The sequence below is a fragment of the Peromyscus leucopus genome, chromosome 8b (genome assembly GCF_004664715.2).
Source record: "Peromyscus leucopus breed LL Stock chromosome 8b, UCI_PerLeu_2.1, whole genome shotgun sequence".
Classification (NCBI taxonomy): Eukaryota; Metazoa; Chordata; class Mammalia; order Rodentia; family Cricetidae; genus Peromyscus; species Peromyscus leucopus.
The window spans coordinates 93509448-93536676 of record NC_051086.1 but is presented as its reverse complement, the minus strand read 5'-3'; the positions used below and the strand labels follow the sequence as shown (position 1 = coordinate 93536676).

The 27229-nt window shown below is 57.2% G+C and overlaps 1 protein-coding gene across 5 annotated transcripts in view; it reads left to right on the top strand.

Annotated features, from left to right (window-relative positions):
* Rara (retinoic acid receptor alpha) overlaps positions 1-27229 on the top strand; it is a 46425-nt gene that overhangs the window by 5537 nt on the left and 13659 nt on the right. The window contains exons 1-2 of one of the 5 annotated variants that reach the window (XM_028889471.2): positions 4098-4299; positions 16509-17068. In XM_028889471.2, coding sequence (XP_028745304.1) covers positions 16891-17068 — 178 coding nt within the window. In that variant the 5' untranslated portion in view covers positions 4098-4299; positions 16509-16890. Of the gene's footprint in view, positions 1-4097; positions 4300-14225; positions 14496-16176; positions 16265-16508; positions 17069-26445; positions 27103-27229 lie in introns of those variants that run through there. The other 4 variants (XM_037201617.1, XM_037201616.1, XM_028889472.2 and 1 more) reach the window with 4 other exon arrangements.

Below are 27229 nucleotides of genomic sequence, written 5' to 3'. Positions count from 1 at the left end.
GGGGGGGGGGGGGAGCGGGGGGGACGGGCCGGCTGTAAGGGGGTGGGGCCGGCTGTAAGGGGGCGGGGCGGCCCTGCCCAAGGGTCTCACTCAACTTGTTGGCGCTAGAGCAGAGCTGGTATCATGGGGCTGGCTGGGCAATCCTGAGGAGGTAGGGGGCCAGCTGCGCCACAGTTCAGTTCTGGATGATGAGGCCTGCCTTCACCAGGGGGCGCATGTAACTAACCAAGGAGGCCATCGCTGGCCCCTGTCCCTGATCCTCCTTAGGCCATGCCTGCTGGGCAGCACAGCCCTGGTAGTGACTAAGTCGCTTCTGTCCCGGGTCTGGCAAAGTGCCAGACTCAGCCCTTCTCGGTAGGTGAGTCACGGCCCTGGCATCTTCCCCGGATGCGGCTGAGTCACCAGGCCATGCCCGCCTGGTAGGTGGGCATCATGCTCGGGCTAGGGTGGTGGTTATATGTGTACCCCCAGTGCCTTCTCTGGTCTCTTTCATCTCCTGGCCCTACCCATAAACCTGCAGAGCCAGGCAAGCGTGATGCCTCCTCCACATACTCTGCTGAGGTAAAGGAAGTAGCAGGCTTCAGAGCAGAGCGGGATATGTTTGGTCTGAAGGAAGCGGGAGTGTAGGGGTGATGGCCGCCCTGCTGGGAGCATGGAGCAGACAGCTGAGTTTGAATCCCCGATCTGCATTGACAGACTGCATGACCTTGGCAAAGTAATTCATTTGTTGTTGTTGTTTGATTTTTGGGTTTTCGAGACAGGGTTTCTCTGTGTAGCCCTGGCTGTCCTGGAACTCACTTTGTAGACCAGGCTGGCCTCGAACTCACAGAGATCCGCCTGCCTCTGCCTCCTGAGTGCTGGGATCAAAGGTGTGCTCCACCACTGCCTGGCTCATTTTTGTTTTGTTCTGTTCATTTGAGACAGGTTCTTACTCTGTAGCCCAGGCCAGCATGGAACTTACTAGTAGCCCTGGCTTGCCTAGAGCTCATGGCCACCCCCTGTCTTAGTCTCCCAAGGGCTGGGACTATAAGCATGAATTACCCACATCCAGCTGGTTGGCAATTTCTCTTTGAGCCTCAGTTTCCTATTCTGTACTATGGGAACGGGACTCATGTTGGACTGAAAGAAGTGGATTCAAGATAATCGCGGGAAGTATACCTTATGGATAAATAAGCCGGGAGGCTGGGGGAGGAGGAACGAGTTGAGGCTGGTTCTAGCAAGTACCTCTGGCCTCACCCACCTCCAGGTGGTCTTGGAGAGACAAGTTTTCCCCGTGCCCTCTTCTTCAGACACTGCTTGGCGCTTGCATGCATGTGCGAGTGTTCTCTCTCCCGCTTTAGGTTGTCCTCAAACTCCTAACCCTGCTCCCACCTCACCCAGGATGCTGAGGTCATATCTACGCACCACCACGCCTGACGTAATGTAATGCCGTTCTTCGGTTGTTCTGTTTTGAAATACGGTCTCTCTCTGTAGCCATGGCTGGCCCAAACTGGCCTTGAACTCCAGCAGTGTCCCTGCTGGATCATCCACCCCAAGTGCTGCTGGTATAGGTTACAGGTGTGTGCTCCCACATCCCGGCTTAATGCTGTTCTTCAGGAGTTCCCACAGGCTGCAACTCCCTTCATGACTAGGAGCTGTCGTGACCTATCCGAGGAGCCCTCGCTGACCTCCACTAGTCTGAAGAGGGACTCTTGTCTTGGGAAGCAGTGTCCTGCCCACCCCCACACAGCCTGTCTCCTTTGTGCGGGGGGGATAGGAGAGGCCCTAGGAGTCTTTCCTAAAGAGCGTGGGGGGGGGAGCGCTTCTCTAGACTCTTGCTATATTCTACCTTCTCGGTTCTCCTGGAACAGCGTCCCTGGCAGAAGTGGGTGGGAACCCTGTTTTGAGACCAACACTGCTGCTGCTGCTGTGGGCTCATGACTCCTCCCCCCTCCCCCCTCCACACACACCTAGGGACTTCTGCAGTAGGAGGAGGGTAGGGCTGGACTTTGGACCTGTAGTACTGAATGCCCTGGGCATGAAGGAAGCCTCCCGAAGGTGTGCAGGCTGTGCATCCAATCTTGTATGTGCCTGACCCCTATAGGAAGTGGTTTGTGTGAGCACGGATTTCCTCCATCATCTCCACGTGGATCTACAGCTACGTCTGTTCAGAAGCATGGTCCGCTCTCTGCTTCATGCCCTTGTATACACACACACATCTGTAGGTGCTTTTTTTTGTGCTGGGTGTGCATATCTGTCTTTGAGGTGTACACACACATTCACACCATGAATGTGTGTGGGATTATGCATGTGTGCCAGGGTGTGTGTACAAGAAGAGTGTACCTGAGTCCATATGCTGGCAGGTGTGCCTGAAGGCTGCCTATGTGGGAGGCAGTGTAACTCTGTGCATGCACACTTGGATTTTCCTGTCCATGAACCTTCTTCCCTTTTGGTCTGGTAGGATCTAGGCTGGGAGGAGCCTGCGGGAGCTGGAGGTGGACTGTCCCTAGGCCCCCCTCTTAGCCTGGTTCCTCCCTTGGGTGAGGCCCCTGAAGATGGTGGGGCTCTAGCTAGAAGGCTCCAGGAGAGTGCGGGGGTGGGGGCGGGGGTGGGGAAGGGCGGGGAGTTCGTGGAGGGGAAGGGGTTAAGCGTCGGCCTCCACATCTGGGAGCCATTGGCGCATTCTTGCCTGCTGAGCGCATGTTTGTGGATGGATCTGTGCGGGACAGAACGGGACGGGACGGAGCAGGAGGGAGGGGCGGGGCGGGTGGTTAGCACCGGCGGAAATCCAGACAGGAGCAGGAGACTGCTCTGGCCCAGCGGGCGGGAAGGGCTTGGGGAAGCGCGGCTCTGCTTTGCCTAGTTTTCCCTTGCGTCCGACCTCTGGGCAGAGCGTCCCACCAACCTGGCCTGTGCTACCTTCCTAGGCCGCGGGGCAGAGCCAGAGAGAGGGAAGCAGACACCCCAATTCTAGGCCGGGTTCAGCAACCGATGCAACCGTGGACAAAAATCCAATGCGGGCCTCGGACCTCCTGTTCCTAGTCTGAAAACTGGGCCACCTGGTCAGACTGAGTGTCTCTTCTCTAGGGTGGAGGCCTGGGCGTGTGGCACTTCCCTTTCCAGTGGGATGTCCTGTGGGGGCACTTGCCACACCTCTGCCCAGGAACCCCGTGAGGGAGGCGCCCCATGTGGACCCACCCTCCTCCAGTGGACTGCTAACGGTGGGCACTTGAGTCTCCTCAAAGGCTGGGAAGGGGCTTGTGACAGTTGGGGACTGAGGTCTGCAGATGGAGTAGGACTCAGATCCTGTCCTCCTGGAACATGCCTGAACTGCCCCGTCCACTCGAGTGGAGTCTTCTAGAAGGGAGAGGGTGCTCCTGGCTGACCCAAAGAGCTGTCTTTCTGGGCGAAGGTATTTGAAGTTCCTCGGAGGGCTTGAGTTGAGTTAGAAGCTTCCTCTACCCGACTTGAGCTGGAGAGGTGTTGGGGAACGACAGTCGCATCGGGAAGACGGTCCACTCTCTCTGTACTTGGGCTTTGCAGATGAGAAATATAAAGGTCCAGAGAGGGGAAGTGGCTTGCTCAAGGTCAGATAGCTTTCAGTTTCAGCTGACCCCGGAGGACTGTGATTAGGAGAGACAAAGACCTGACAGCTGAGGCTGGAGTCAGTGCGTTCGTTCTCTTCCACATCACACCACCTCCTCTCTTCCCAGGTTTAGGAGGTGTGTGTGATGTGTGTGTCCCTGTGAGTGTGGGCGTGTAGCTGGGGGAAGGGAGTGTGTAGGATACCGCACGCTGAGGTTCTTTCTCTGCCGAGTCTTATTTTTACTCTTTTCTCTGAGCTTCACACTCCCCCCAGGTCCCCCCCCTTCTCGCTCTGAATCTCTTTCTGGCGTTTTGAGGGAGGGATTCTCCCAGATTCCCACGGTCCAGCCGACGGCTGGAAGCGTCTCCTTTAAGGCTCGCCCTTGCCGGGTCTATTAAGGAGAGGGGGGGCGGGTGTGAGCCTGAGAACCCGCCCCTGGCTGGTGATTGGCCCGTGGCAGGCAGGGGCGGACTTGCAAGAGGGGGAGCCTCCCTCCCACCCCAGCTCCATACCCTCCGCCCCCCCCCAGTCTGGGGCTCCGGGTAAAGTTTCAGCCTCCGCACGTGACTCGCCATGGCCGCTGCCGTCGCCCCGCGCCCCTGAGCCGCGGCCCCCCGGACGGCTCCTCTCCGAGGACCTCACACCCCTGACTCCCGGCAGCGCCGAGGCGCCGGCTTGGGGGGGAGACGCTGTGCTCACAGACACCCAGACGGGTTGCATCCCCTCGCTTCGAGGTAACCTCTCCCCCGGGATCCTGGGGAGCCCTCGGCTCTCTCACGTATCGGGGCCCGGTGGCCTGCTCTGGATGGGAGCTGCGGGCGGGCGGGCGGGCGGGGACTGGGCGCCGGGTGGTTTCGCCGGGGACCCGGGGTTTCCTGGGCTTCCCAGCCTGCCGCTGGCGTGTCTGGGGTTGGGGAGCCCCGTCTGCGCCGCATCTTCGCGCGCGCAGCCTTGAGGCTCCTGCGGCCGTCTGCCGTGCGTGTCCCCAGCGCTCCAGCCGTGGAGGATCCACCGCCGGCAACTCTTCTTTTTCTCTTCAAAACCAAACCAAACAAAAAGACTTCTTGAAACCTGTTTGGGGAGAGATCAGATGCCCAACGGACTAGCCCCCTCCTACTCTTTCTCTTCTGTTACCTGAGCCGCCCTGTGGTTTGGGGAGAATCAGCCAGGGGGCCCACCCCCACCGGAGGGAACTGGCTGGGGGGCGGGGCCCGCTCAGCTGGTGTCTCGGTTGGAGTGTGGGGGAGCCGTCAGAATTGGGTGCGGGTGCCAGTGCAGTTGGGTGAGATGCGCCCCGGGGTCTTGTGTTACTTGGAGGTTGTAGGAGCCTTTTGGGGTGAGGGAAGGACAGAACAGACCGACCGACCTGGCTTTGCTGAGGATGTCTGGGATCTAGTGCCACCCACGAGGCTTGGAAGCTGCTAGCCAGATGTGTGTATGTTGAGCGGTGGTTGGCAGATCAGTTTAACTTTGTCCCCTTCCCTCTCTGGTCACTGCCCTGCTGTCGTGGGAAAGGGGGACAGATCCCCCAGTGTGCTAGGCTGGGGGTGGGGGCCGACTCATATGGAAATCATTTTAAAAGGCAACAACCAACTCGGTCTTGAGAAGTTTCTTGGATTTTTGTTTTCTTCGCTGCCCACCCTGTCTTGGATAGGATGCCCAGCATGCTGGCGTGGAAGGGAGGGTACCCCCTGCTCCTACCTGGTGCCAGCTCCCGATTTGCAGCCAGATTGCTCCCTTCTGCCTGCCGACTGTGTGCACATCTGTATGTGTGTGCTCTCCCACAGAAGTGTTCCCTCCGCCCTTTGCTCTTTATACCAACTCTCGGTTCTGCTCTCGATTCACCCTGCCGGCATGGGGACTCAGGAGTGCCATCCCTTTTCTCTGGCTGAAGACTTCCTTCCGCCAGGCAAAAATTTTGAGGGAGGATTGGGGGGACCTAGTAAGGACTCCTAGGTCCTGCTAGGAAATTAGGGTCCAGGCCCCCACACTCCTCCAACTTCTCCGGGGCTTTGTGTGGAGACACACTGGGGAAGGCCCCAGGTTGGAGTGGGGGTGGCCTGGAGCCTTGGGGCTTCCCCTGGGAGGGGTGGAAATGAGTCTGGGGGAGGGAACAAGAAGAGCTTTTGGCCTTAGCTGAGTGGTTCTCCTTTGTGAGGAGGAGGGATGTGGAGTCACAGAGTTGGTGGCTATGAAAGATAGTATCCACCGAGGGGCTGGCGCATCAGTACTGCCTGGGAGTCTGGGCCGTGAAGCAGAGAGGTCAATGGGGTCAGACTCAAGTAGGCCCTTGGGAGCCTCCGATGGTGGATTTGCAGGCTCTTGGAGGGTGTGAGCCTGTAGTGTGTGCAGGAAGGCCATCACTGGAGGGGTTTCTCAGATCTAGTGGCGCTTCTGAGAAGACGCTGGGCTGGGAACCAACCTTGTCCTGCCACAGCCCCAAGTCTCCATCTCTTTAGTCTGACCCTGAATGCACCTGCTGCCACCCTGGGATACCTCTCTCCTTCACCTCCTACTCCTAACCATGTGGCAGTCTGGCAGGAAGCTAGCTGTAGGCAGCCTGCTCACCCCTGTGCCTCCTCCGAGGGGCACAGTCACCCACACATGCCATGACGTTGTTCCTGCCAGCCTGTCTAGTGTGGGGGCGAGAACACCAAGTGGCCTTCAGGTCTGTTTGGGGGGACACTGACAGACCCAGATGACCTGTCCTTCCATTAACCATTTGGTCTCTAAAGCTGGCTCTGCCTTCCCGGATCTTTTCCCACCAGGTCACTTGGTTCAGATTTGGAGGTTTTAGATGGATGGTCCTCAGAACTGTGTGATATGAGGGGAGAACACACCATGATATAAGCTTTAATGCTCAGATCCGTGTGCCCTGGGATGCCTGAGCGGGGAAGGACCTCTTCTCAGTGGGAGGAGAGCTGAGTTGAGCCCTCAGTGGGGTCTTCTGGGGAGCACTGCCTAGGATCTAGGGTGATGGACATCTGAGGAAGGTAATCCTACCCCTTGACAAATAGGCACAATAATCCCCTCCCAGCACCCCACACCCCTGTCTGGTGGCGGTTGTGGTTTTGGGAGTGTGGGGAGCTGGCAGAGCCTCTGGCGAGATGACCAAGGTTGTCATGACTTACTGCGTCTTGAGAAAGAAGTGGAGCCAGTGGGACACCCCCAGCTTGCCAGTGGGATACCCCCAGCTTGCTTTGGAGGCTTTGGCTACACATCCTAGCTGCCGCCTGCCGCCTTTCCTCCTCCTGCGTCTCCCTCTCCACCCTCCTCCTCCTGCTGCTGTCTGGAGCCCACACAGTTTCTGTGGGATGTGGGGGCTGGGCAGGGCCTGGCTCTCCTTGTGTGTCCAGGAGGTGTTCTGGGAATTGGCAGGATTAGTTGAGGGTGTCTGGGTGTCCCTGCAGGGTGGGCGGCATGCGGGGACCTGGCCCAGAGTGTGAGAATGTGTCAGCGTTGGTGTGTGTGTCCCTAGTCTGGTTTGGGTGTGGGTGTCTCTGGCTTCGTCTGGATCTTGTCTGGATCTTGCCTCCTTCTCTGGTCCTCACACACACCCCCAACAGCCCCCCCAAGCTGGGACCGCCTGCCTGTTCTCTCACTGCAACTGGAACCTCCCTTGCCTGTTCCAGGAATTTGGTAAGGAGGAGGAAGAGGCAGGCAGGCAGGCAGACAGACCTCCCACACTCTAGTCCGCCCGCTGGCCTGGCATCACAGGGGAGATGAAATAGATGCTGTGGTAGGTTTTGCCTGGCTGCATTGGTTTCTCCCCCCCCCCATCACATAAGGGTTGCCTCCTGGAGAGGTCCCTACTTTGCCCTGAGATACCTCCTTCCATTTAGCATCCTGCCGCCGCAAAAGCTCCCTACTGGACCTCCAGGCTCCACACTCAGTCCCAGTAGCTGGTGGGGGATTAAGCTGCTGCCAGCCTGGCCAGCACCTGTTGCCAACTCCAGCCTTGTAACTGGAGCTGGCCAGTGAGGGGCTGCAAAATGACAGGTGGGATTTCTCTCCAGCCGGCCCCCAGCCTCTTTGAGATTTGCCTTTTCCCTTCTGGTTGGAACTGGGAAAGCCCATCCCCCACCTCCGCAAGTGTCAACCTCATCTAGCCTGGATACTCCTGTCCTGCCCGGAGGACCCTTTTACCCCGTCATTGACTGCTGCAGAGTTAGGCAGTCCTCCTTCAAGTTCTGAGAGCTCTCCTGCCTTGACCGGGCAGAGTGTGTGCATGTGGGTGTGCATGTGTGTGTGTGCGCACACACGTGCGTGTGCGCGCGCGCGCATGGTGTGTGTGTGTGCGTGTGTGTGCGCGCGTGAACGCATTGGGGGAGGCAAATGGGGTGGTTCTCCTAATGTTTTAATTGCATAAAAACTGGGATCTCAGCTCTCGGCCGGTGGGGAGTCTGGGGCTGGCTGGCCGCCCGGTTTGAGCTAAATATAGCCTGGGACATCTGCAGAGAAGGGGAGGGGGGTGGAGGGAGGTTCCATTCCCCTCACCTCAGCCAAGGTGCCCTCGTCTGGGCGGGCACCTTGGAACAGGGAGCGGGGATTCCTCAGCACAAAAGGCAGGGGAGTGGCGGTAGGGGCTGGGCATTTGGGAATTTGCCTGTTCGGAGGCCACTAGAAAACCCAAGTGAACCTGGAGGCTCAGGATAGGACCCATGTGGGGTACGTGGGGTACTGGTGAGGTCCTCTGGCCCTGGCTCCCTCTTCCCCAAAGTTGCCTAAGGTCAGGCAGCCTCAGTGTGTCACGGTGACCTACTCGCCGTGTGCCAGTGAGTACACACCTAGTGGGTGGCCCCTCCCGGCCCCTCCCCCCGGGACATCTGTCCCCTGGGCTCTCCTGCAGGCCCCCAGCCCTGCTGTCCCTTGCCCCACAGCGAAACCTTCAGCCCAGGAATCGAGACTTGAGAAGGGGAAGCTGTGGCGTGGAGTTCTCTGATCTCCAGTCACGGCAGGAAGTGGAGAGGAGGGGGGGGTTGGTGTAACCTTGAGTGGCAGATAGAGGAGGGCACTGTGAGCCCCGTTTGAACTGACCGTGCACAGAGTGGTGGGGAGGGGCCACCCTTCCAGCGGCCCCCTCTTCTCTCCAGCTCCAGGTAGGGGAATGTTGGGGGACAGCTGATTTCCCCAAGGGCTGCAAACTCTCCTGTCAGCACCCCCTAACAGTGAGGGGGGGAAAGAAAAGGTCTTCCTGTCACGTGCTCACCACTTCCTGTCCCACTGTGGTTCCTGGGATGTTTGTTGTTGGTTGCCATGGTGATGGCCGCCGTAGGCACTACCCCTGGTTTTTGTGGGGAGGGACCTGCCCCTCCCCTCGAGGCCCACCATTGGGAGGGGGGTGCTTGGGAGGCCTGACGAGGGGGCCCCTTCAAGCTGAGCCTGTGTGTGTGTGTGTGTGTGTGTGTGGTCTCTGACGACTCAGGTCCCTTAGGGCCCTCAGACTTCTGTCTGTGGGAAGGAGTCACAGCCACCTACTCAGACTGTGTTGGGAAGACTGACTTGTGGCCGTGACTGTGAGAGACTGATTTGGTGACGGCATCCCCCCTCCGTCTGAGTCCTGCTGCCTTTTCAGAGACCTTACCACCTTCCTCTCTCCCTCCCTGGAGAGTTTGTGGCTTCTCGGGATCCAAGCTGCCATAGACGGGACTGGGGGCCACCAGGTCCCTGAAGTTTTATGGGTGGGGAGACAGTAAGCCGCCCTGCATGCAGCCAGCTGGTTCTCCTACACACAGCCACACCAGCTTCCCTCCGCCTCAGCGAGCTCTGTTCTCCAAGGTAAGGCCCAAGAGCCCAGTGACCAGATTTCCCCACCTAACGTGGGCCTCTGTGCTTGGCTAGGCATGGAGAAGGGAAGTGTTCCCCCCCCCATTCTTGCTGGACGAAGGGGCTCCCTGTGGAGTAGGAAGTTCCTGGGGGGTCCTAGGGTGTGGGGCTGTGGGGCAGGGCCCAGTCTGACTCAGACCTGGTCTGGGGTCAGAGCCAAAAGGATATCCTGAGCTAGGAGGGGGTGTTCCTGGCTTCCCTGCAGCTTGGGTCCCCGGGGAGGGATGATGGGAGGGGACTGGTAGCATCCAGTTCTATTGGCAGTGTGCCCTAGGACTCAGAATGCAGCAGCCTGGGCTTGGGGCTGAGCGGAGGCGATGAGTGGGGAGTTGATGTAGCTCACCTCTCCTGGCTGCTGCCCCGGGTGCTTCTCTGACACCCCCCCCCACGCACACACACGCACACCTTCCCCTAATTATGAGTGGATTGTGCTTCCTGCATGGTGGAGGTGGTGAGGGGTGCAGTTGCCAAGGTGAGGGTGGGGAAAGCCCCATGCCAGGCTGGGTATGCACACCGGTGGTTTCCAGGCTGGGGGGTCCCCTTTGTGCCCGTTTGGTCCCCCATAGACAGAGTTGCTGTTGTACTGTCCACATACTCCTGTGGTCTGGCTGTGGCCAAGGCAGGCTCATTTCTTCCTCTTCCTGTTTTCTTCCTTCCCCATGGGTTGGCCCCCTCTTCCTGTAGGCCTGGGCTGCCCCCTGCCCTTTCACCTACTCGCTGCTTCCATGGAAGACCCAGTTACAGCCCTGGTTCTGGATGGGCCCCTCAGCCACCCTGTGCATGGGAAGTCCTGAATATGTCCCTCAGGAACTCGGGTGGGGCATGGTAAAGTCCATACTCCTTTCTCTTGGGACCCAGCTTGTCCTGGCCTCATATTTTCTGATTGAGCTTCATATTTGCTAGTCATTTGCACAGCTGATATGTGGCTTCTGGGAGCTGCGACAGAATTTTGGTTTTGTGGAGTATAAATAGGAGACGTATGAGAACCATGCTTGTGGGACGAGGCGCGGTGTCTTAATGTGGGCACTGTTGACATCCAGCAGCAAGATTCTGTCCCGTGTCCCCCCCCACCCCGAGAAAGGGTTTCTCTGTGTAGCCCTGGCTGGCTTGGAACTCACTCTTATATACCAGGCTGGCCTCGAACTCACAGAGATCCACCTGCCTCTGCCTCCTGAGTGCTGGAATTAAAGGCCTGTGCCACCACCACCACCCAGCTAAGATCCTGTCTGTATTCTTACCTCGCTGACCCCCTAGAGAGGACATGCTCAAGCCTGCCTTTCCACTCTGGGGCAGGTTGGCCAGCCAGGCCTCGCTGTAGAGACACATGCTGGCAGTGTGTAGGGCTGGCGGGGAAGACTGTGCCTTCCGCCTGGGCCTGGTTCTGCCTTTGGTAGCCTTGCCCTCAGTGAGGCGGCGGAGTGAGAGCTATGACTGGGGGGACTCTTGGAGAAGAGAGGGTAGTGTTCATAACTGCTTCCCAGCCCGGTCTGCAGATGAAGCTCTCTCTGTAGGGGAGGGGAGAGGTTGTGGCTTCGTGTGGTGTGTACAAGCACTTTTCCTGGAAAGCTTTAAATAATTCTAGCCCACTGTTCTAGCTTGAAATCGGTCCTGTCCTGCCCTGCCCCTGCCTGGCCAGCTCAGCCAACTCCAGGCAGGGTAGGGGCAGAGGACGTGTGTGTGTGTGTGTGTGTGTGTGTGTGTGTGTGTGTGTGTGTGTGTGTCCCGTCTCGCCAGGGCTGGAGGCCCTCCCACCCAAGTTGCGTTTGAACTCTGCGTCTCATTTGCATATGATTCATTAACTGTCTCGAATGCTTAGGAAACCCCCATCTCCCCTTGTTTTAAGCTCCCCAGTCTTTGCCCCTTCAGAGGGAACTGCTTGGGGCTGGGCATGTAACTCGGTTGGTAAAGTGCTTGCCTGGCATGCAGGAAGCCCTGGGTTCTGTCCCCGGGCACCCACCTTGTAAACCTGTCAGGGTGGTGCATGTCTGCCGCACCAGGATTCTGGAAGTGGAGGCTGGAGAATCAGAAACTCAGGGTCGTCAGCTAGTTTGAGGCCAGCTCGGGCGGCAGACCCTGTCTCAGAGAATACGAATGAAACAGAACTGCTTGACTTCTGTCCCTGGGGAACCCTCTTTTTGAAGGAGCACAGAGTGGAGGGGATGAATGAAAAGGGGAGGCCTGGGAGGCGGCTCTGCTAGATTTGGGGGCCTCTAAGTTCTCTCTCCCCAGGACACGAGAGGAAATGGTCTATTTCTCTTCCCTCCCCAAATCCAAAGATTTCCCTTTTTTGGTTTGTGAAATACAAGAAGGGAATTTGGGAAAGCGTTGTGGTCAGGCCTCTGCCCACACCCCAGATATCCCTCTCCCCACAACCCTCCCCTCCGTCTGGGAGGAAGCAGATCCAGAAAAATGGGTACTGTTCCCTGTTAGCCCTGTCCACAGAGGCTGGCCCTGGTTGGGGCGAGGCAGAGAGCCCAGGGACCCCAGGGACCCCAGGGACCCCAGGTGAGGGTGAGAGATGCGGGGAGGGAGACTTAACTGCCTTCCCTGCACCAGGCAGTGCTAGGTGCCTTCCAGGAGCTCGTTTATCAAGGGAGACAGTTCCCAGGCAAGTAAACATGCTTAGAGAGGTTAAGCCACTCGCCTAAGGTCACCCAGAGTGGCAGAGCTGAGATTGGACGCTTTGGGGTTTTCTCTTCCATCTTCATGGCTGCCGCGGCTCTCACCTTTTTTTTTTTTTTTTTTTCCATAAAGTGGCTCTGGAGTGATGTGCATGGTGTGTGTGTGTGTGTGTCGGGGGGTGTCTGAAGGTGCCAGCTGATCACGATACCTTTTACGGATTAAAGAGCCCAGTAAGAAGGGGCGCATGGCTGGCGGCCCTCTTGCCTCTCACCCCTTTTTCTGCTGGGCGCAGTGGATTGGAGGTACAGGCCTGTGGTTTTTCTCTTGCTGGCAGAGAGTGTGGGTGAGGTGTGGGTGGCTTGTTTTCACTCTTTGGTGCTGGTTTAAATCCTCTGGCCTGGGTACGAGGGGCCAGGGTGCAGGCACCTCTGTGAGGATCATGGCTCCCGAAGGACCTTGGAAGCTCCGCCTCCCCATCTCTGCCCCTGCCTACCCCTGTTCCCCGGGTAGCCTGGCCCTTGGCCCATTTCTGTGACCTTTGTCCCCACCCTCATCAGAGAGGCCCTCCCTCTTCCCTCAGGGAGCTGAACAACTTTGAAGTGTGTAGGCCCAGCTGAGTTAGGCTAGTGGAGGGCTCTTCGACCTTCCAGACTTTCCCCCAGAGGTGTGTGTTTGGGTAACACACACCTCTTCCGGGAGAGACCTGAGGCATTCGTTCTAAGGTAGATACCATTGGTGTTCTGTGTGGGCAAAGCTGGATTCTAGAATGTGAAAGACTGGGCCTCGAAAAGTCTGAGCCAGGTGTCGTTCCCCCCCTTCAGAGTAAGGTCAGGATGCCTGGGGTTTGTAGTGAGCAGCTTTCTGGGTTCAGCCGTGGCTCTGGTGGCCTCTCTTTGATCAGCTGCCTCCTAGGCCTCACCTATAGGGAGGTAAGCCTCTGTGTAGACATGAGTCCACCTGAGGGTTGGGGAATCCTGGTAGATGTCGATTGATGTTTGGGGCCACAGTTTCGGGGACGGCCCACAGGGAGGACCTTGGAGCATCTCCTAGCATGAGAAGCAGGTCCACGGATAAGCTAGGCTGTGTGAAGCCTGGGAACAGAACGTGCACCTTGGGAGACTGTAAGGCCACAGTTGTGTGTCTTCTGCGAGTGTATCCAGGAGCCCATGCACACAAGCCCTGAACTGTACTCGCTGTGTGGCTGGGGCCAGATGTGGAGAGATGCCGTGCCCTTGACCACCCAGATGTTCTCTGTAGGCTTGCATGTGTGAGTTTCTGCAAGCGTGTGGGCTATCTGTATGAGGGTCCGAGTGTAGACACTTGTTGATGACGTCAACCAGCCCTCCTCCTCCTCCTTAGCCTGGCTCTCTCAGCCCATGTTCCTGTTGCATGGGATCCCACAGGAGATGGGGAACAGAGTAGGTGGAGCCCCCCTGGTTTTTCTCTTCAGTCATCAGTCCATGAAGGGAAGGAGACACGTCAATCAGGAGTGAGGCCCAGTGGTTGGTGTGATGAATTATGGTAGAGACCATGGTTGTGAGCACAGTGCAGATTTCACTCCACTGGCAGCTGTTGCTTCTGTGGCCACTTCCTGTCCCCCTTTCTCTGCCTTCCTCAGAAGATACAGGCTGGGGCAGTCTCAGAGGACACAGTGCTGCTCTTCCACAGTGGCCCTGCCTGGCAAGAACCCCCTCATTCTCCTGGTCCCCAGTCAAGTGCTGCTTATATATGCATCCTCCAGTCTCCAGGTTTAAGCCTGGGGCTTGGAGTTTGGAACCTGGTATGTCCTAAGTTTGGGGAGTAGGCATGGAGGGAGAATGTTGGAAAGGGACAGTTCTTCTCCCTCCCACCTCCCCGAGGCAGGGTTTCTCTGTGTAACAGCCCTGGCTGTCCTGGATCTCACTCTGTAGACCAGGCTGGCCTTGAACTCACAGATCCACCTCCCTCTGCCTCCCGAGTGCCGGGATTAAATGCGTGCGCCACCATGCCCGGTGGAAAGGGACAATTCTTATTTTAGCTCTCTGTAGCTCTATTTTTTTTTTCCTTTTAAAGAGCTTTACTGATATATTAACTCACTTACCACAAAAATGTACCCATTAAAGTATACAGTTTAAGCCCAGCATGGGTGGTGTAGACCTATAATCTCAGCCCTCTGGAAGGGGGGACAGAAAGATTGCAAGTTCAGTGCCAGCCTGAGAGGTTTAGTGAGTGAGGGCCAGAAAGACAGAGAGCGTACAGTCGCATGGTCTTCACAGGTTTATAGAGTCGTGCAGCCACCACCACCACCACCACCACTGACTTTAAGACATTTTCACCACCCCCAAAAGTTCCCATACCCATTAGCAGTCACTTCTCATTTCCCTCAAATTCACACCCCAGTTCCTGCTAACCGCAAATCTATGCATACAGAGCTGCTTCTCCTGGACTTTCTTAGAAGTCGAGTCACACAACGATGCTCTTTGGCAACTGTATTGTCCTCCAGGTTGGGCCATGTTTGTGTGTCTGTCAGTTCTTCGTTCTCTCTCTCTCTCTCTCTCTCTCTCTCTCTCTCTCTCTCTCTCTCTCTCTTTTGGCACAGAACTACTCTGGTGTGTCGGGGATCCACCATTTTAGACCTTTGGGTCGGTTTCATGGCTCACTTTTGACCTGTGACCCTGCTCTGAACACGGACACACAAACCTTTTTGTGCGTGCGTGACTTCATTGTCTTGTTTCTCGGGTAGATACCTAGGAGCAGACTTGGTAAGTGTGCTAGTGCCGCATGTAAGATTTTGAGGAACTGCTCAGCTGTTCTGCAGGGCGGTTGCAGTGTTCGATACTTCCACCAGCCGTGTGCGGATTCATTTCTGCATATTCTCAACCAGTACTTCTTATCTGACTTGTATGTGTGCACAAGTACATGTGTGTATATGTGGGGGCCAGAGGCCAGTGTTGGGTGTCCCCCCCCTTCTGGATTTTTAAGACAGGGCTTCTCTGTGTTAACAGCCTTGGCAGTCCTGGAACTTGCTCTGTACACCAGGCTGGCCTCGAACTCACAGAGATCCACCTGCCTCTGCCTCCCGAGTCCTGGGATTAAAGGCGTGCGCCACCACGCCTGCCTGGGTGTCTTTTCTCAATAGCTCCCCATCTTAGTTTTTGAGAAAGGGTCTTGGAGCGAACCTGGACCGCGCTGCTTCAGTTAGGCTGGCAAACGTCAGGGGTCCCCGCTCTGCCCCTCCAGCGCTGAGACAGACTGCAGGTGTGTGACGCCGTGCCTGGCTGTTCACAGGGTTGCTTGGTATCCTCATCAGGTCCTGATGCTTGCATAGCAAAGCCATTTGCCAACAGATCCCCATCCCTAGGCCATGTTGCCTGGTCACAGCCATCCTAGTGTGTAGACATTTAGGAGTCTTCTCGGGAACAGCACCCGACCGGGAGACCAAAGGAAGTAAGAGCTGGTTTTGATTGACTGTGATTATTTTTGTGTCTCTTCTCTCATATGTATATGTATGATATATACATACATGTTTATTTTCAACACGTGTCCCCCTACATGTGTATAATCTACACTCAAACGGATTTGAAGAATCCTTAGCTCTGTTTCTCCGTTTTCCCTTCCGCTTTGCCGCTGCCTATCTGGCCGCGTCCCGGGATCCGTACGTCACGGCTGTGTGTTTGCCCCAAGGTGTTACCTGTGTGTGCCCTCTGGCCTTAGCTGTTCAGCGAGGGTGCGGATCTGTGTGCACTCTGCTGAGAGGGGCATCCGGTCCTGCGTGTCCTGTCCACTTACCACCTCATCCCCTGTGTCTCGCTCTTGCAGATGCAAGTATGATGAAGTCTGAACTCAGTCTCTCTTGCTGCCAGCTGGGGGCAGGGACTTCCATCCTGGGCAAGCCTTGCCTTCCTGACTTAGAGCTCCCCGGGGCCACCTGGACTGTTCAGTATTGGAGATGTTGCCTAGGAGACCTGGAGATCCATTTCCCTGAGTGTCTATGGAATTGGGCCTCCTCCCCAAAGTAGGGATGTACTGATCTGAGATGCTGGGTCTTGGGTTTAGGGGGGAAGTGGTGTGAGAGCCCCCCCCCACTTAGGAGTCATTTTTCTGAGAAGTGCCAACGCTTTGGGGAAGCGGCTTCTCCCCCTCCCTGCCAGCACACGTTCTCTGTATCTTGACCTCAGGTAACCCACACTGGGGGAAGGAGGGCCAGCTGCCTGCCTCAGCTGCACTGATCTTTGGGGTGGCACTATGTGGACCCTTTCTCGAACATTCTGGGTGAGAGGCCCTCCCATACTCTGGGCCCTGTCCCTATGATTCCCAGTCTGCCTGTGCTTTCCTGACACCCCCAACAGTGTCTGGGCCCTGGTCCTAGGCTGGCCCTGCCAGCCAGGCATGGTGCCAGGTGTCTGCTCAGCTGGGTGCCACAGGAAAAATCTCTGGCTGCCCAGGTTGGGGAGCGCCGTGGGGAATCCCGTGCGCCTGCTCGGTGCCCACTTACCTGTCTTTCCTCTTTCTGCAGCGCCACAGGACATGCCACCCCCCGGCTGCCTAGCTGGGGCCCTTCTGGGAGTGGCATCCTTTTTGACACCCTGAAGACCAGCTCTGGACCTTCCTACGAAAGTGTCGTCTTCTCACAGAACTGCTTAAACCACAGGACATCGACTCGACTCTTGGGCCATCCCCCAGTCCACCTGGCCCCTGGCTGGGGAGGGGGCTCCAGAAGGCTGAAATTAACTCACTAACTTTGGACTGCAGCTCCAGGGACAGAAGGGGGTGGGGGTGGGCTGACCACCCAAACCCCCTCCGGGGCCAGGCCCCATGCCCGGAGGAGGAGAGACCGCATGAAGCTAATCCCAGCTGCCTGCCAGACTGTTTGCCTGCCGTGACTGGGACCGCTTGGTATGGCCAGCAATAGCAGTTCCTGCCCGACACCTGGGGGCGGGCACCTCAATGGGTACCCGGTGCCCCCCTACGCCTTCTTCTTCCCCCCCATGTTGGGTGGACTCTCCCCTCCAAGCGCCCTCACCAGTCTCCAGCACCAGCTTCCAGTTAGTGGATACAGCACACCATCCCCAGCCAGTAAGTCTAGGAGGGGAGGTGTGGGAGGGCGGGGAGTGTGGAGGGGGGGCAAGGCCTCAGGATGTGGCTTCCTGGACACATCTGTTCTGCTGGAGCCGCAGTGAGTGACAAAGGTCTTTTCTAGACTTAGGGGGGCCATTGTGTGCATGTGGCGGGGAGCTTGAAGATGGCCCCACCGCTGCTAGCCAATCAGTGGTGGTCCGATGTCGGGGGTGGTGGAGGAGAGATGAGACCATCTTGTTCTTTCCTATGTCGTTGTCCCTCTTTGTCCGCTGTGTCCCTGGTGCTGCGCTGTTGAGGGCCTTATAAATAGCCCTGAGGAGGGAGGCATGGATGCGGAGGGCTGGTGGATAAACAAACCTCTCAGCCTTCGGTGGTGGAAACAGCGGCGCTCTCCACAGTGAGAGTGAACCCCACCTTCACCCCACCCCTTTCCAGTGCTCTGAGGAAAGGGCTTCCAGAGACAGCCCAGGACTGCTCAGCACAGCTGGAACCCTTGCCCTCCCCCTGCCAACTCCCCCGCCCCCAGAAGGACAGGGAGGGACTCCGTGGGGGCTTTTCTGCCTGGACTCTGGCCCTGGACACATGCACAGGCTTGGCAGGGCCCCGTGTTTTCTGCCTCTACCCTCGGCCACGAGGGTCACCAGTTGGCTGGGTGGGGGTCTCAGTACCCTTCCCTAGCTGGCCAAGCCAGGTAGTGGGAGGTGGCAGTGTCTGTGGCCAGCTGGCAGAGTCCAGGCTTGGGGCCTGCCAGGCCGCTTACAGTAACTCTGGCCCCCAGGGCCCAGCTGGGCTCCAGGCCAGGGCCTAGGAGGAGGGAGCTGGGCCTGGCCTGGGGCAGGAGGGGGTAGAAAGCAGGAGAGCAGGCCATGGCTGGCTGGCTGGCTGGCTGGCTGGTCAGCTGCTGACCTGGGAAACGTGTCCCACCTCTCCTGGTTGGCAGGGACTAAGCACCCTGCCTGGCACCACTGCCCTGTGTGCCCGGCTGGGCTGGGTCAGTGCCCCCTTCTTGGTGTGGGGGCAGCACTCTCTCCTCGGAGCCAGGGAGTCTCTTTGTCCCTGGGGCAGGCTCTGGCTGGGCGCCTCACTGCCCACAACTGGCCGTCTGCCCACAGCCACCGCTGCTTCCTGGATCGCTGCCTCTGGCTTTGTCGCAGCGCCCCCCCCTACTCCCCCCGCCCTCCCCCCCCCAAGCCCCACCAGCCTTCAGGAGCAGATAGTCTATGACCATGTTCCTTTAAGTCTCCAGTCCCTTATGCTGTGGGGCTAGGAAGCAGACAGGTGCTGCCTCAGTTTCCCCCTGCTGGCAGCCCCTCAAGCCTTCACCTTTCCCCCGTTTCTTCTTTCCACCTTACACAGGAGAGGCTGAGAACTGCGTTCTGTTCTGGTGGCTCTAGTCTGTGCTGATGGGGCGAACAGGGTTGCTGGGCATTGGGGCATTGTGTAAAAATACTACCTGCAGTCTGGTGCGGGGTGGGGGGGGGGACCACTGGGGACACGCCTTTAATCCCAGCACTCTGGAGGCAGAAGCAGGTGCCTCTCTGAATTCAAGGCCAGCCTGGTCTACAGAGCAAGTCCAGGCTAGCTAGGATTACACAGAGAAACCCTGTTTCGAAAAAACAAACAAACCAAAACAAAACAAAGCTCCCTGCATTTGAAGGGAGCACGAGTCCCTCTTGTCACGCATCCTAGGAGCTGGGAGAATTACACTTTCTCCCAGGAAAGGGTTCCTGCAAGCTGGCCCCTGTGAAGTACTTGTCCATTTCCATGTGATGGTAATGAGGGGCTGGACAGACAGACTCACTGGAGGGGGGCTGCAAGGGGATTTGGGATCTGAGCCCTGTGGAGAGACAGAGTAAACTCACTGCCCTCCCCCTGAGGGTTGCAGGCTCCTTCCTCTTTCTTAGAGGTGGGTGGGGAGAGCCCCCACCCTGGTAACCTACTCCCAGGGTGGGGTGCCCGTATTTCGGGCAAATGGCAGCCTTCTTTGGCTTTCTCCACCCAGGTTAGGCAATACCCTCTTCCTGCCCCCCTCCTCCGTGAGCTTGTGGGTTTCCCACCCCTCCCCCTCTCGTAGTAAACAACAACATCTCTTCCTCCCTACGACTCCCCAGCCTCCAGCACCTTCTAGGACCAGGGACCCGAGGCCTGGCCTTGGGTCTGAGACAGCCAGGCCTTCCCCCTCCCTTCTGCAGAGCTCTGGGTGCCTTGGGACTAGGACAGGGGTCAGGCAGTTCCTGGGAAGCAGGTGGGAAGCGGTGGCTTTTCTTCCATGTCTGCGTGGAGCCAGCCACGTGCTGACACACCCTGGTCACCTCCCAGGCTCCCTGCCCCCGTCCCGCAGCATCACAGAGCGTCCCGATGGCCTCCCCTTCCCGGTCCTCCTGCTAGGTTGCACCTTAGGTATCTTGCGTGAACTCTGCAGAGAGCAGGTGACCTGTGGGAGGACGAAGGCCTCTTCAGGTCACTCTGGCGAGGCTAGTCTCCTAGGGAACCAGGGTGGAGGCCCCAGAGATAGCACCGGACTCCTTTCCCTGTGGTGTTTTGGCTCTTTGGTGTGTTTACTGTGGAGGCTTAGGCTTGTGTGTGCAGTGTGAGGAGGTCAGGGTTGTGGTTTTGGGGGGCAGGGGGTCAAGGCTGAATATGTTGAAAAGGGGGATTAATGGCTTGTGTGTATGGGATGAGAGGATTCTAGAATTCAGTGTGTTTGAAGAGCATCAAATCCAGAGCTGGGAGGGGAATGTCAGTCTGTATGCTGGGACTGTGTGTGGGGGTGGCTGGGGGCATGATTTTAGGGCAGAGGTGTCCTGGTTTAAGGGCCTAAGGGCGTGTGACCTTCTTTCTGCTTGTGTTTGGGAAAAGAAGAACACTATCTCTAACATTCTTGTGTTTCCCGGCGTGAGGACACACGGTGGACCTTGTCTTTTTACGCACCCTTGGAGCTCCTTGGGCTTCGAGGTTAAAAGTTTGGACATCGTATCACTTCTAGGGTGATCTCTTGGCATGTTTCCTCCTCTGTAACACAGGGACCTTACCAGATCCCTAAGAGGCCAAGTTAGGCTCGGCACATCCAGGGAGTGCATGTACACTTGGTGTGTGCCCGGCATGTGACCTGGTAGAGTGGGAGGCTGCTGAGCACCTGCTGTCGGTCAGGACTCTATCTGTGCCTTCAAAACTTTCATCTGCCAGGCGGTGGTGGTGGAGGTGGAGGTGGAGGTGGTGGCGGCGGCGCACGCCTTTAGTCCCAGCACTCGGGAGGCAGAGCCGGGTGGCTCTCCATGAGTTTGAGGCTAGCCTGGTCTACAGAGCAAGATCCAGGACAGGCACCAAAACTACACAGAGAAACCTTGTCTTGAAAAAACCGAACCAAAACAAACCTTCACCTGGACTGTTCCTGGAGAGGCACCTTGCACTCGTAGACAAAGGAAGGTAGAAGCTGATGAGCGATTACTGTGTGGTAGAACTATCCTGGGAGCTATAAAGCGGGTCTGTTTCCCACCATCCAGACAGGCAGACTTAGAAGGAGACTGTAGGGGACACTCTGGGGCTTGGGAAGAGTAGAGGGGACTCCGTGTTGTTGAATCTTGTCCTGGTTGCTGGAGACCCTGCCTCTGACTTCTCCCAGTAGGGGGCGCAGGGAAGGACACCCCCCCCCCCCACCACACACACACACACACACTCCTGCCTCCTTCTGTGTTTTGGATTTGAGGACTGGAGAGAAAGATAAGAGGCCCAGGGAAAAATCTCCATCCTGCCCTGGAAGCTGTGGATACAATCTGTTCACACCCCCACTCACCCCTCTCTGCCCTCTCGCAGCCCAGCGAGAGCATGAGCAGCCGCCGCCTCCCATCCCCAGACAGACTCGGAGGGAACACAGTGTAAAAGCCGTAGTTCTGATTCATATTTTGTTGCAGTTTGGGGGGAGGGTGGCAGGGAAGTTAGAAGCAATCAGTAGAAGAGTTGGGACAGGAACCTGACAGGGTGGCTACAGATTTTCCTTCCACATGTTGGCTGGGTACTTATCTAGATGTGGGGATGTGGTCCCCTCCTCCTCCTCCTCCTCCTCCCTGTCTTCCCAGAGCCCAGGCCTAGGAAGGAGGGGGTGCCCTTTTCTCCCCATCCCGTGCTCTGCTGTTGCCCCTACCTTCTGCTCTTCCCAGGACAATAAGGAGGACAGCCTCGGGGACCTCGGGGACGGGCACTACCTCGCTGTGCCTTTCTTGGGGTCCAAAATGCAGTCAGCCCAAACACCTTCATCCGGGGTTTTCATTGAAAATGGAGCACCTCACTGCTTATCTCCCAGGAGGGATAAATGGACAGGCTCTCTCAGGGTAGGATGCCAGCATGAATTTGGGGAGGGGATACAGGGGAGGAAGCCTGTCTTCCTCTTAGGCCAGTCAGGGCCTGTGGCCAGCCTCTTGCCATGGGGTGTGTGCCATGGGCCTGTGCCAGTGAGGTTCAAGGCTGCCTTTGGGTGTGTGTGTGTGTGTGTGTGTGTGTGTGTGTGTGTGTGTGTGTGTGTTGGGGGTCGGGGCCATAGGATCAGATCCCAAGACAGGAAATGGGAACCTTCTCCAAATAATGTTAGGACAGTGCCTTCTTCCTTCGGATAGACTGGGGGTCCCTTAGCCCTGGGAGCATTAGCAATCCGGGTTCTCCCCTGTACAGCTGGACCCCAAGTTGCTGAAAACGGCAGCCAGCCTGAAGGCTCATACCGCTCCCCTACTTGTTCATGGACAAAAGTCTTTCTGATCAGTTCTTCCTGTGCAGCCTTGGGCAGGTCACTCAACCTTTCTCTGAGTCTTTTTGCCCTTCCGATCTGCCTCTGGCAGGCTGCTTGCTGTGAGGCCACAGTGACCTGCTTGCCGGGCATGGCCTCCAGTAGCTAGCTTCAAGTACCTTGAAGAGCGTGAGGACAGGGGAAGGCGGAGCTGGGCATTGTCTCAGGGATGGCTGCCCTGTATTAGGACCTGATGTCTAGTCTGGCACTGGGCCTCATGTTCTCCTGTCTGTTGTCCCTTCCGGATGAGGGTGGGCAGAGGAGGGAGCGCTGCTTGGCACAGGCTGGGGGTGGAGGTGGTGGTAGTGAGGATCCAGCCCACACCTGCTAAGGGCTTGCGCAGCACAAAGCCCTGAGGGAGCTGGGGATGGGAGATGAGACTGAGCAGCAATGAGGCCACAGCCCGCAGGCAGCCGCCACCCAGTGTCCCAGCCCCTGCTGCAAGCCAGAGCCTCCCTCCCTCCCTCCCTCCCTCCCTGCCCCAGGACACTGCGTTCTTCCTTGACCTGCATCTCGACCTCATGGCTGCCAGAGCAGACGCCTCACCCCGGCTTTTCTGTCTAGCTTCGGAAATCCTGTTCATCCTTCAAGGGAGGTTATTTTGTCTTGTTTTTGTTTTTGTTTTAAAGCTAGGGATCTTAACGTGGCCTCTTCCCAGAATTCATCTCAGATGTCCCCTTCCTCATGGCATTCTCCTCCTTCCTTTGAGTGTCTCGTTCTGTGGCTCATTCTCTCTGTCTCGTCTCTCTGCCATGAGCCAGTTACTTCTCCCTGGTTTCTATATTGGGTGCCAGTTATCCGGAAGATCTTTGCTCGACCATGAGGGACAGTGTCAGGTCCCCTTAGCACCTTGCAGCTGCGAGCACAGAGTCTGCCACATCCCTGGTGCCAGGAGCTACATTAGTGAGCAGAAAGATATGGAGAGCGTCCATGCCAGCACCCTCACTGGACCCCACTTCAAGTGGACCCCAGCACTCATGTGCAAGCCCCTGCCCTCTCGGGTGTCTCACAGCCTTCTGCCCTGGGGCAGTGGCCTTTCTGTTGTCTTAGGAACCTTGTTATCGCAGGTCCACATCACAGCTAGGTATGGTGGAGGGTGGGTCTGTAATCCCGGCAATAAAAGGCTGAAACAGGAGATTGGAGTGGAGTTAAAGGCCAGCCTCCATTACATAGGGAGGCCTTGCATCCCCCATTAGGACCCCAAAAACTGTACACTGGATATTACCTACTCCCCCTCCAGCTACCCCACATTGCTTCTACTTTTCACATTTCTTGTGAGGGCCAGGGAAGCGACTCATGGGTTAAGGCACTTACCACCAAGCTTTACAGTCAGAGTTCCATCCTGGGGACCCACATGGTGAAAGAAAACCAGTTCCTAAAATCTCTCTCTCTCTCTCTCTCTCTCAAAAAGATACAACTTTATTTTATGTGTATGGGTATTTTGTATTCATGCATGTCTGCCTACCATGTGTGTGCCTGGCACCCTCAGAGGACAGAGGAGGGTTTTAGGTTTTAGATCACCCAGAACTGGAATTAGGAATCGTTGTAAGCCATCATGTGGATGCTGGGAATCGAACCATGGCCCTCTGGAAGAACAGCCACTAATTTTAACTGCTGAGCTATCTTTCCAGTGTCCCCCCCCCACACCTCTTTTTGGGTCACACTGTATATCCCTGGCTGGCCCGGAATTCACAGAAATCCATTATCCTCTGCCTCCTAAGTGCTGGGATTGAAGATGTGCACTGCCATACCCTTGGTCGTTGTCCTCTGACATCCAGACACATGCTGTGGAATGCATATACACACCCAATAAATGAGAGCTTATTTGAAAGTACCTCGTGAGTCCATCATCCTCTGTTACCACGGCTACTTAGGCCCACCTTGTCTGCTGTTTGGATTACCGTGATGTCCTTTTTAATCTTTTTTGGTTTTTCAGGACAGGGTTTTCTGTGTAGCCCTGGCTATCCTGGAACTTGTTCTGTAGACCAGGCTGGCCTTGAATTCAGAGACCCAGCTGCCTCTCTCTCCAGAGTGCTGGGATTAAAGGCGTGCGCCACCATAGCTGACCTCTCACTGGACGTTCTTGCCCTCTTACAACTCATTCTTCATAACCTAAAGGTCTTTTAACACTGCTGTGGGGGCTTGCCTCTCCTCTACTTAGAGCCTTTCTGTGGCTTCAGGTCTACAGGTCTGGGCTGGGCTGGCCTGAGCCTACTCTACGGCCTGGTTCCGTGTACCCCCTCCTCTGGGATTTTGTTATCCACCCTTTCTGGTCTTTTTGCACAGCCATCTCCTCTCACTGTTGCTTCTCTTTGCCTGGCTCGGAACTTTCTTTAGGTCTCTGCCTTGAGTTCTTCCCTGACCTTTGAACTTAAGAGCACACTATGTTTGTTGTCATGATATCAACTTACTGCCTTGCAGTGTGTGTGTACAGAAACGTATTGTGAGGATGTAATTATTTGCCTGTTTTCTGTCTCTTCATAAAGTCTTTTAAGGGCGCGCTCACCAGGACAGCCATATAGAGGCGCTCAGGAAGTACACTTTATCTCGAGTTGGCCTGGTTTGGTGGGCACATGAGCTTTGGTGACAGAGTTCCCTCTATTCATTTATAAAGCCTCCCCTCAGGGCTGGAGAGATGGCTCAGCAGTTAAGAGCACTGGCTGCTTTTCCTGAGGTCCTGAGTTCAATTCCCAGCAACCACATGGTGCCTCACAACCATCTGTAATGAGATCTGGTGCCCTCTTCTGGCCTGCAGGGACACATGCAGGCAGAACACTGTGTACATAATAAATAAGTCTTTAAAAAGGAAAAAAGAAAAGGCCTCCCCTCTTCCCAGAACAGGACTAGGGATTGAACCTAGGGTTTGGGGCATGCCAGACAACATCCTGTCACTGAGCTACATCTCCAGTGTATTTCTGACAGGTCTCGTGTATCTAAGGCTGGCCTCAAACTTGCTGAAAGTAGCCAAAGATAACCCTAGAACTTCTTTTTGTTTTTTGAGACAGGGTCTCACTGTATAGCTCTGGCTGTCCTGGAACTCCTTCTGCAGTCCAGGACTTGGACTCAGAGATCCCCCTGCCTCTGCCTCCCAGGTGCTGGGATTACGGTTAGGTGGTTAGAGGTTAGGGTTATGGCAACCCTAGAACCTCTGATTCTCTCGCCTCCACCTGCCCAGCGTTGGGGTGATAGCATGACATGGCTCTTTCATTTTTTAACTCTTTAAAAATTTGAGACACCTTTTCTCTGTGTTGATTCACTCTGTATGTAACCCAGGCTGGCCTTGACTTTGTGACCCCCCTATCTCGGTCTGTAGCTGGGATAATAGGCTTGTACCTCCGGACCTGTCTTATAGGTTCTTGGAGTTGATGTAGGAAGTAAGTGGCACCATACTTGAAGAACCTGACTTTGAGCAGGGGGATAGCTCATTTGTTAAAGAGCTTGATGTACAAGCGTGAGGACCTCTGGACATCCACGTATGGACAAGACCTGGCTTCGAGGTTAACCTGTGTATTCTTATCCCTTCTTTTAAGAGCGCAGGATAATAGGATACCCTAGTCTTCTTTGCGTATCCCTTCTTTCTAGGGACCTGCCTAACCTAGGCGGTTTCTTCCACGGAAGAAACATCCTAGGGAGGAAGTGGTCAGCTGGAAAGCACCAGTCAGTGTCTCCTTTTATCTGTCCTGGGCTGGCCCATCCCAGTTCCCGGGCTGGGAGACACCCTGGGCGGAGCTTTGCTCGCCGGAAGCACGCAGAGTGTGGGAGGAGAGCTCCCCGCTTGTGTTTGTGCTAACAGCTCAGTTCTGCAGCGTCGGATTCCGGCGGGCGAGCTGGCAGCCGGAGTCTCACATGATGTCACAGACAGTGACACAAGCTGGGTGTCTCATTCCGACACAGCGCCCGAGCTGCACAATGTCATACCCAGGACACCCAGCACGCCACATTGGTGGCTCTAACGCTGGGCCACCTGCACCTGGGCTCTGTGCCCACTGCCCGCGTGTTCGGAGTCTGGGGCCGGACCGGGCCGAGAAGGTGGCCGGTGGGCGAGCCTCGAGGGCGGGTTGGCGAGCGGGTGATGTCACGGGCAGCGGTGGGTGGGTCACTAGGAGGTGAGGCGCCGCCAGGCGAGTTCAGCTAGAGTTCAGCCGCATTGCATTAGGCAAATGAAGCCGGGGCTGGGTGGGGGGTGTGTTTTTAGGGGGAGGACACCGGGACCACCCCCACCTCCCCGCTGCAACATCGATGGCCGATGGCCGGGGATTGACCAGAAGTCCTAGGGAGGCTGGGAGCCGGAACTGGGATGGGGAGGATCCCCTCCACTCTTCGGTCATGCCTCCTGGTGCACACCGCTCTCCATACCCAGCCTGGCTCCGTGCTGGGCTCATTTCCCGCCTCTGCTCCCACTCCGAGGCTCCCTCGCTCGCGGTCCACATGCCGCCTTCTGGCCCTCGCTTGCCTGCATCTCGTTCTCCGCAGCCCGACCCGCAGGGAAAGGGTTAAGCCAGGGGCGGCGCCTGGCCAGGGCGGGGCGGAGGCGAGGGGCTGGGATCCCAGAGAAGGGGCGCGCGGGCTTGGGGTGGGGGGCGGCGCGCACACCGGAGACCCAGCGAGCGGCCCGCCGCCGGGCCGGCGGAGGCGGGGCCGCACGGGGTTCCCCCACCCGTACCCGGAATCGAAGCCGCGGAGAAGCCCGGGAGCTCTGGCCGGCAGAAGGAAGTGCTCGGTGACCCCCGTCTCCGCCCCGATCCCGCCCCAGGCCAGCAGACTTGGGGAACCGCTGTACTCTGCCTGGGACACCGGAGCCTCCAGTTCTCGGGCCGCCGGGCGTTCCACTACGAGCGAGCGAGCGCCGAGGGACCTCCTCCAACCCGCGCAACTTCCCGCTTTTCACCTGGGACCGGCCGAGCGACCTGCGGACTCAGGCGCGGGCAGTGCTGGGCAGGGCGCCCCACCGCGGGGCCGCCCGTTGGGGCGAGGGGACTTGTCCCTTTGCCCCCCGGCCGCTCCGCGGGGATGGCGCCTCCGGCGGAGTGACGGGAGCCGCGTGCAGGACTTCCCCTCCTGGACCTCCGGCCTTCGTGGGGCAAGATGTACGAGAGTGTGGAAGTCGGGGGGCTCGCCCCCGCCCCTAACCCCTTCCTAGTGGTGGACTTTTATAACCAGAACCGGGCCTGTTTGCTCCCAGAGAAGGGGCTCCCTGCTCCGGGTCCCTACTCCGCCCCGCTCCGGACTCCGCTTTGGAATGGCTCAAACCACTGTACGTACCGGTCTCCACTACTGTGCTACCGTAGGAGCTGGGGTGCGGGGGGCGGCGGGGGGCTCTCTACCCCTCACTTGCTCTCCGTCTGTCTCGCTGTAACTCGGTTGTCCTAGCTGGACAGTTG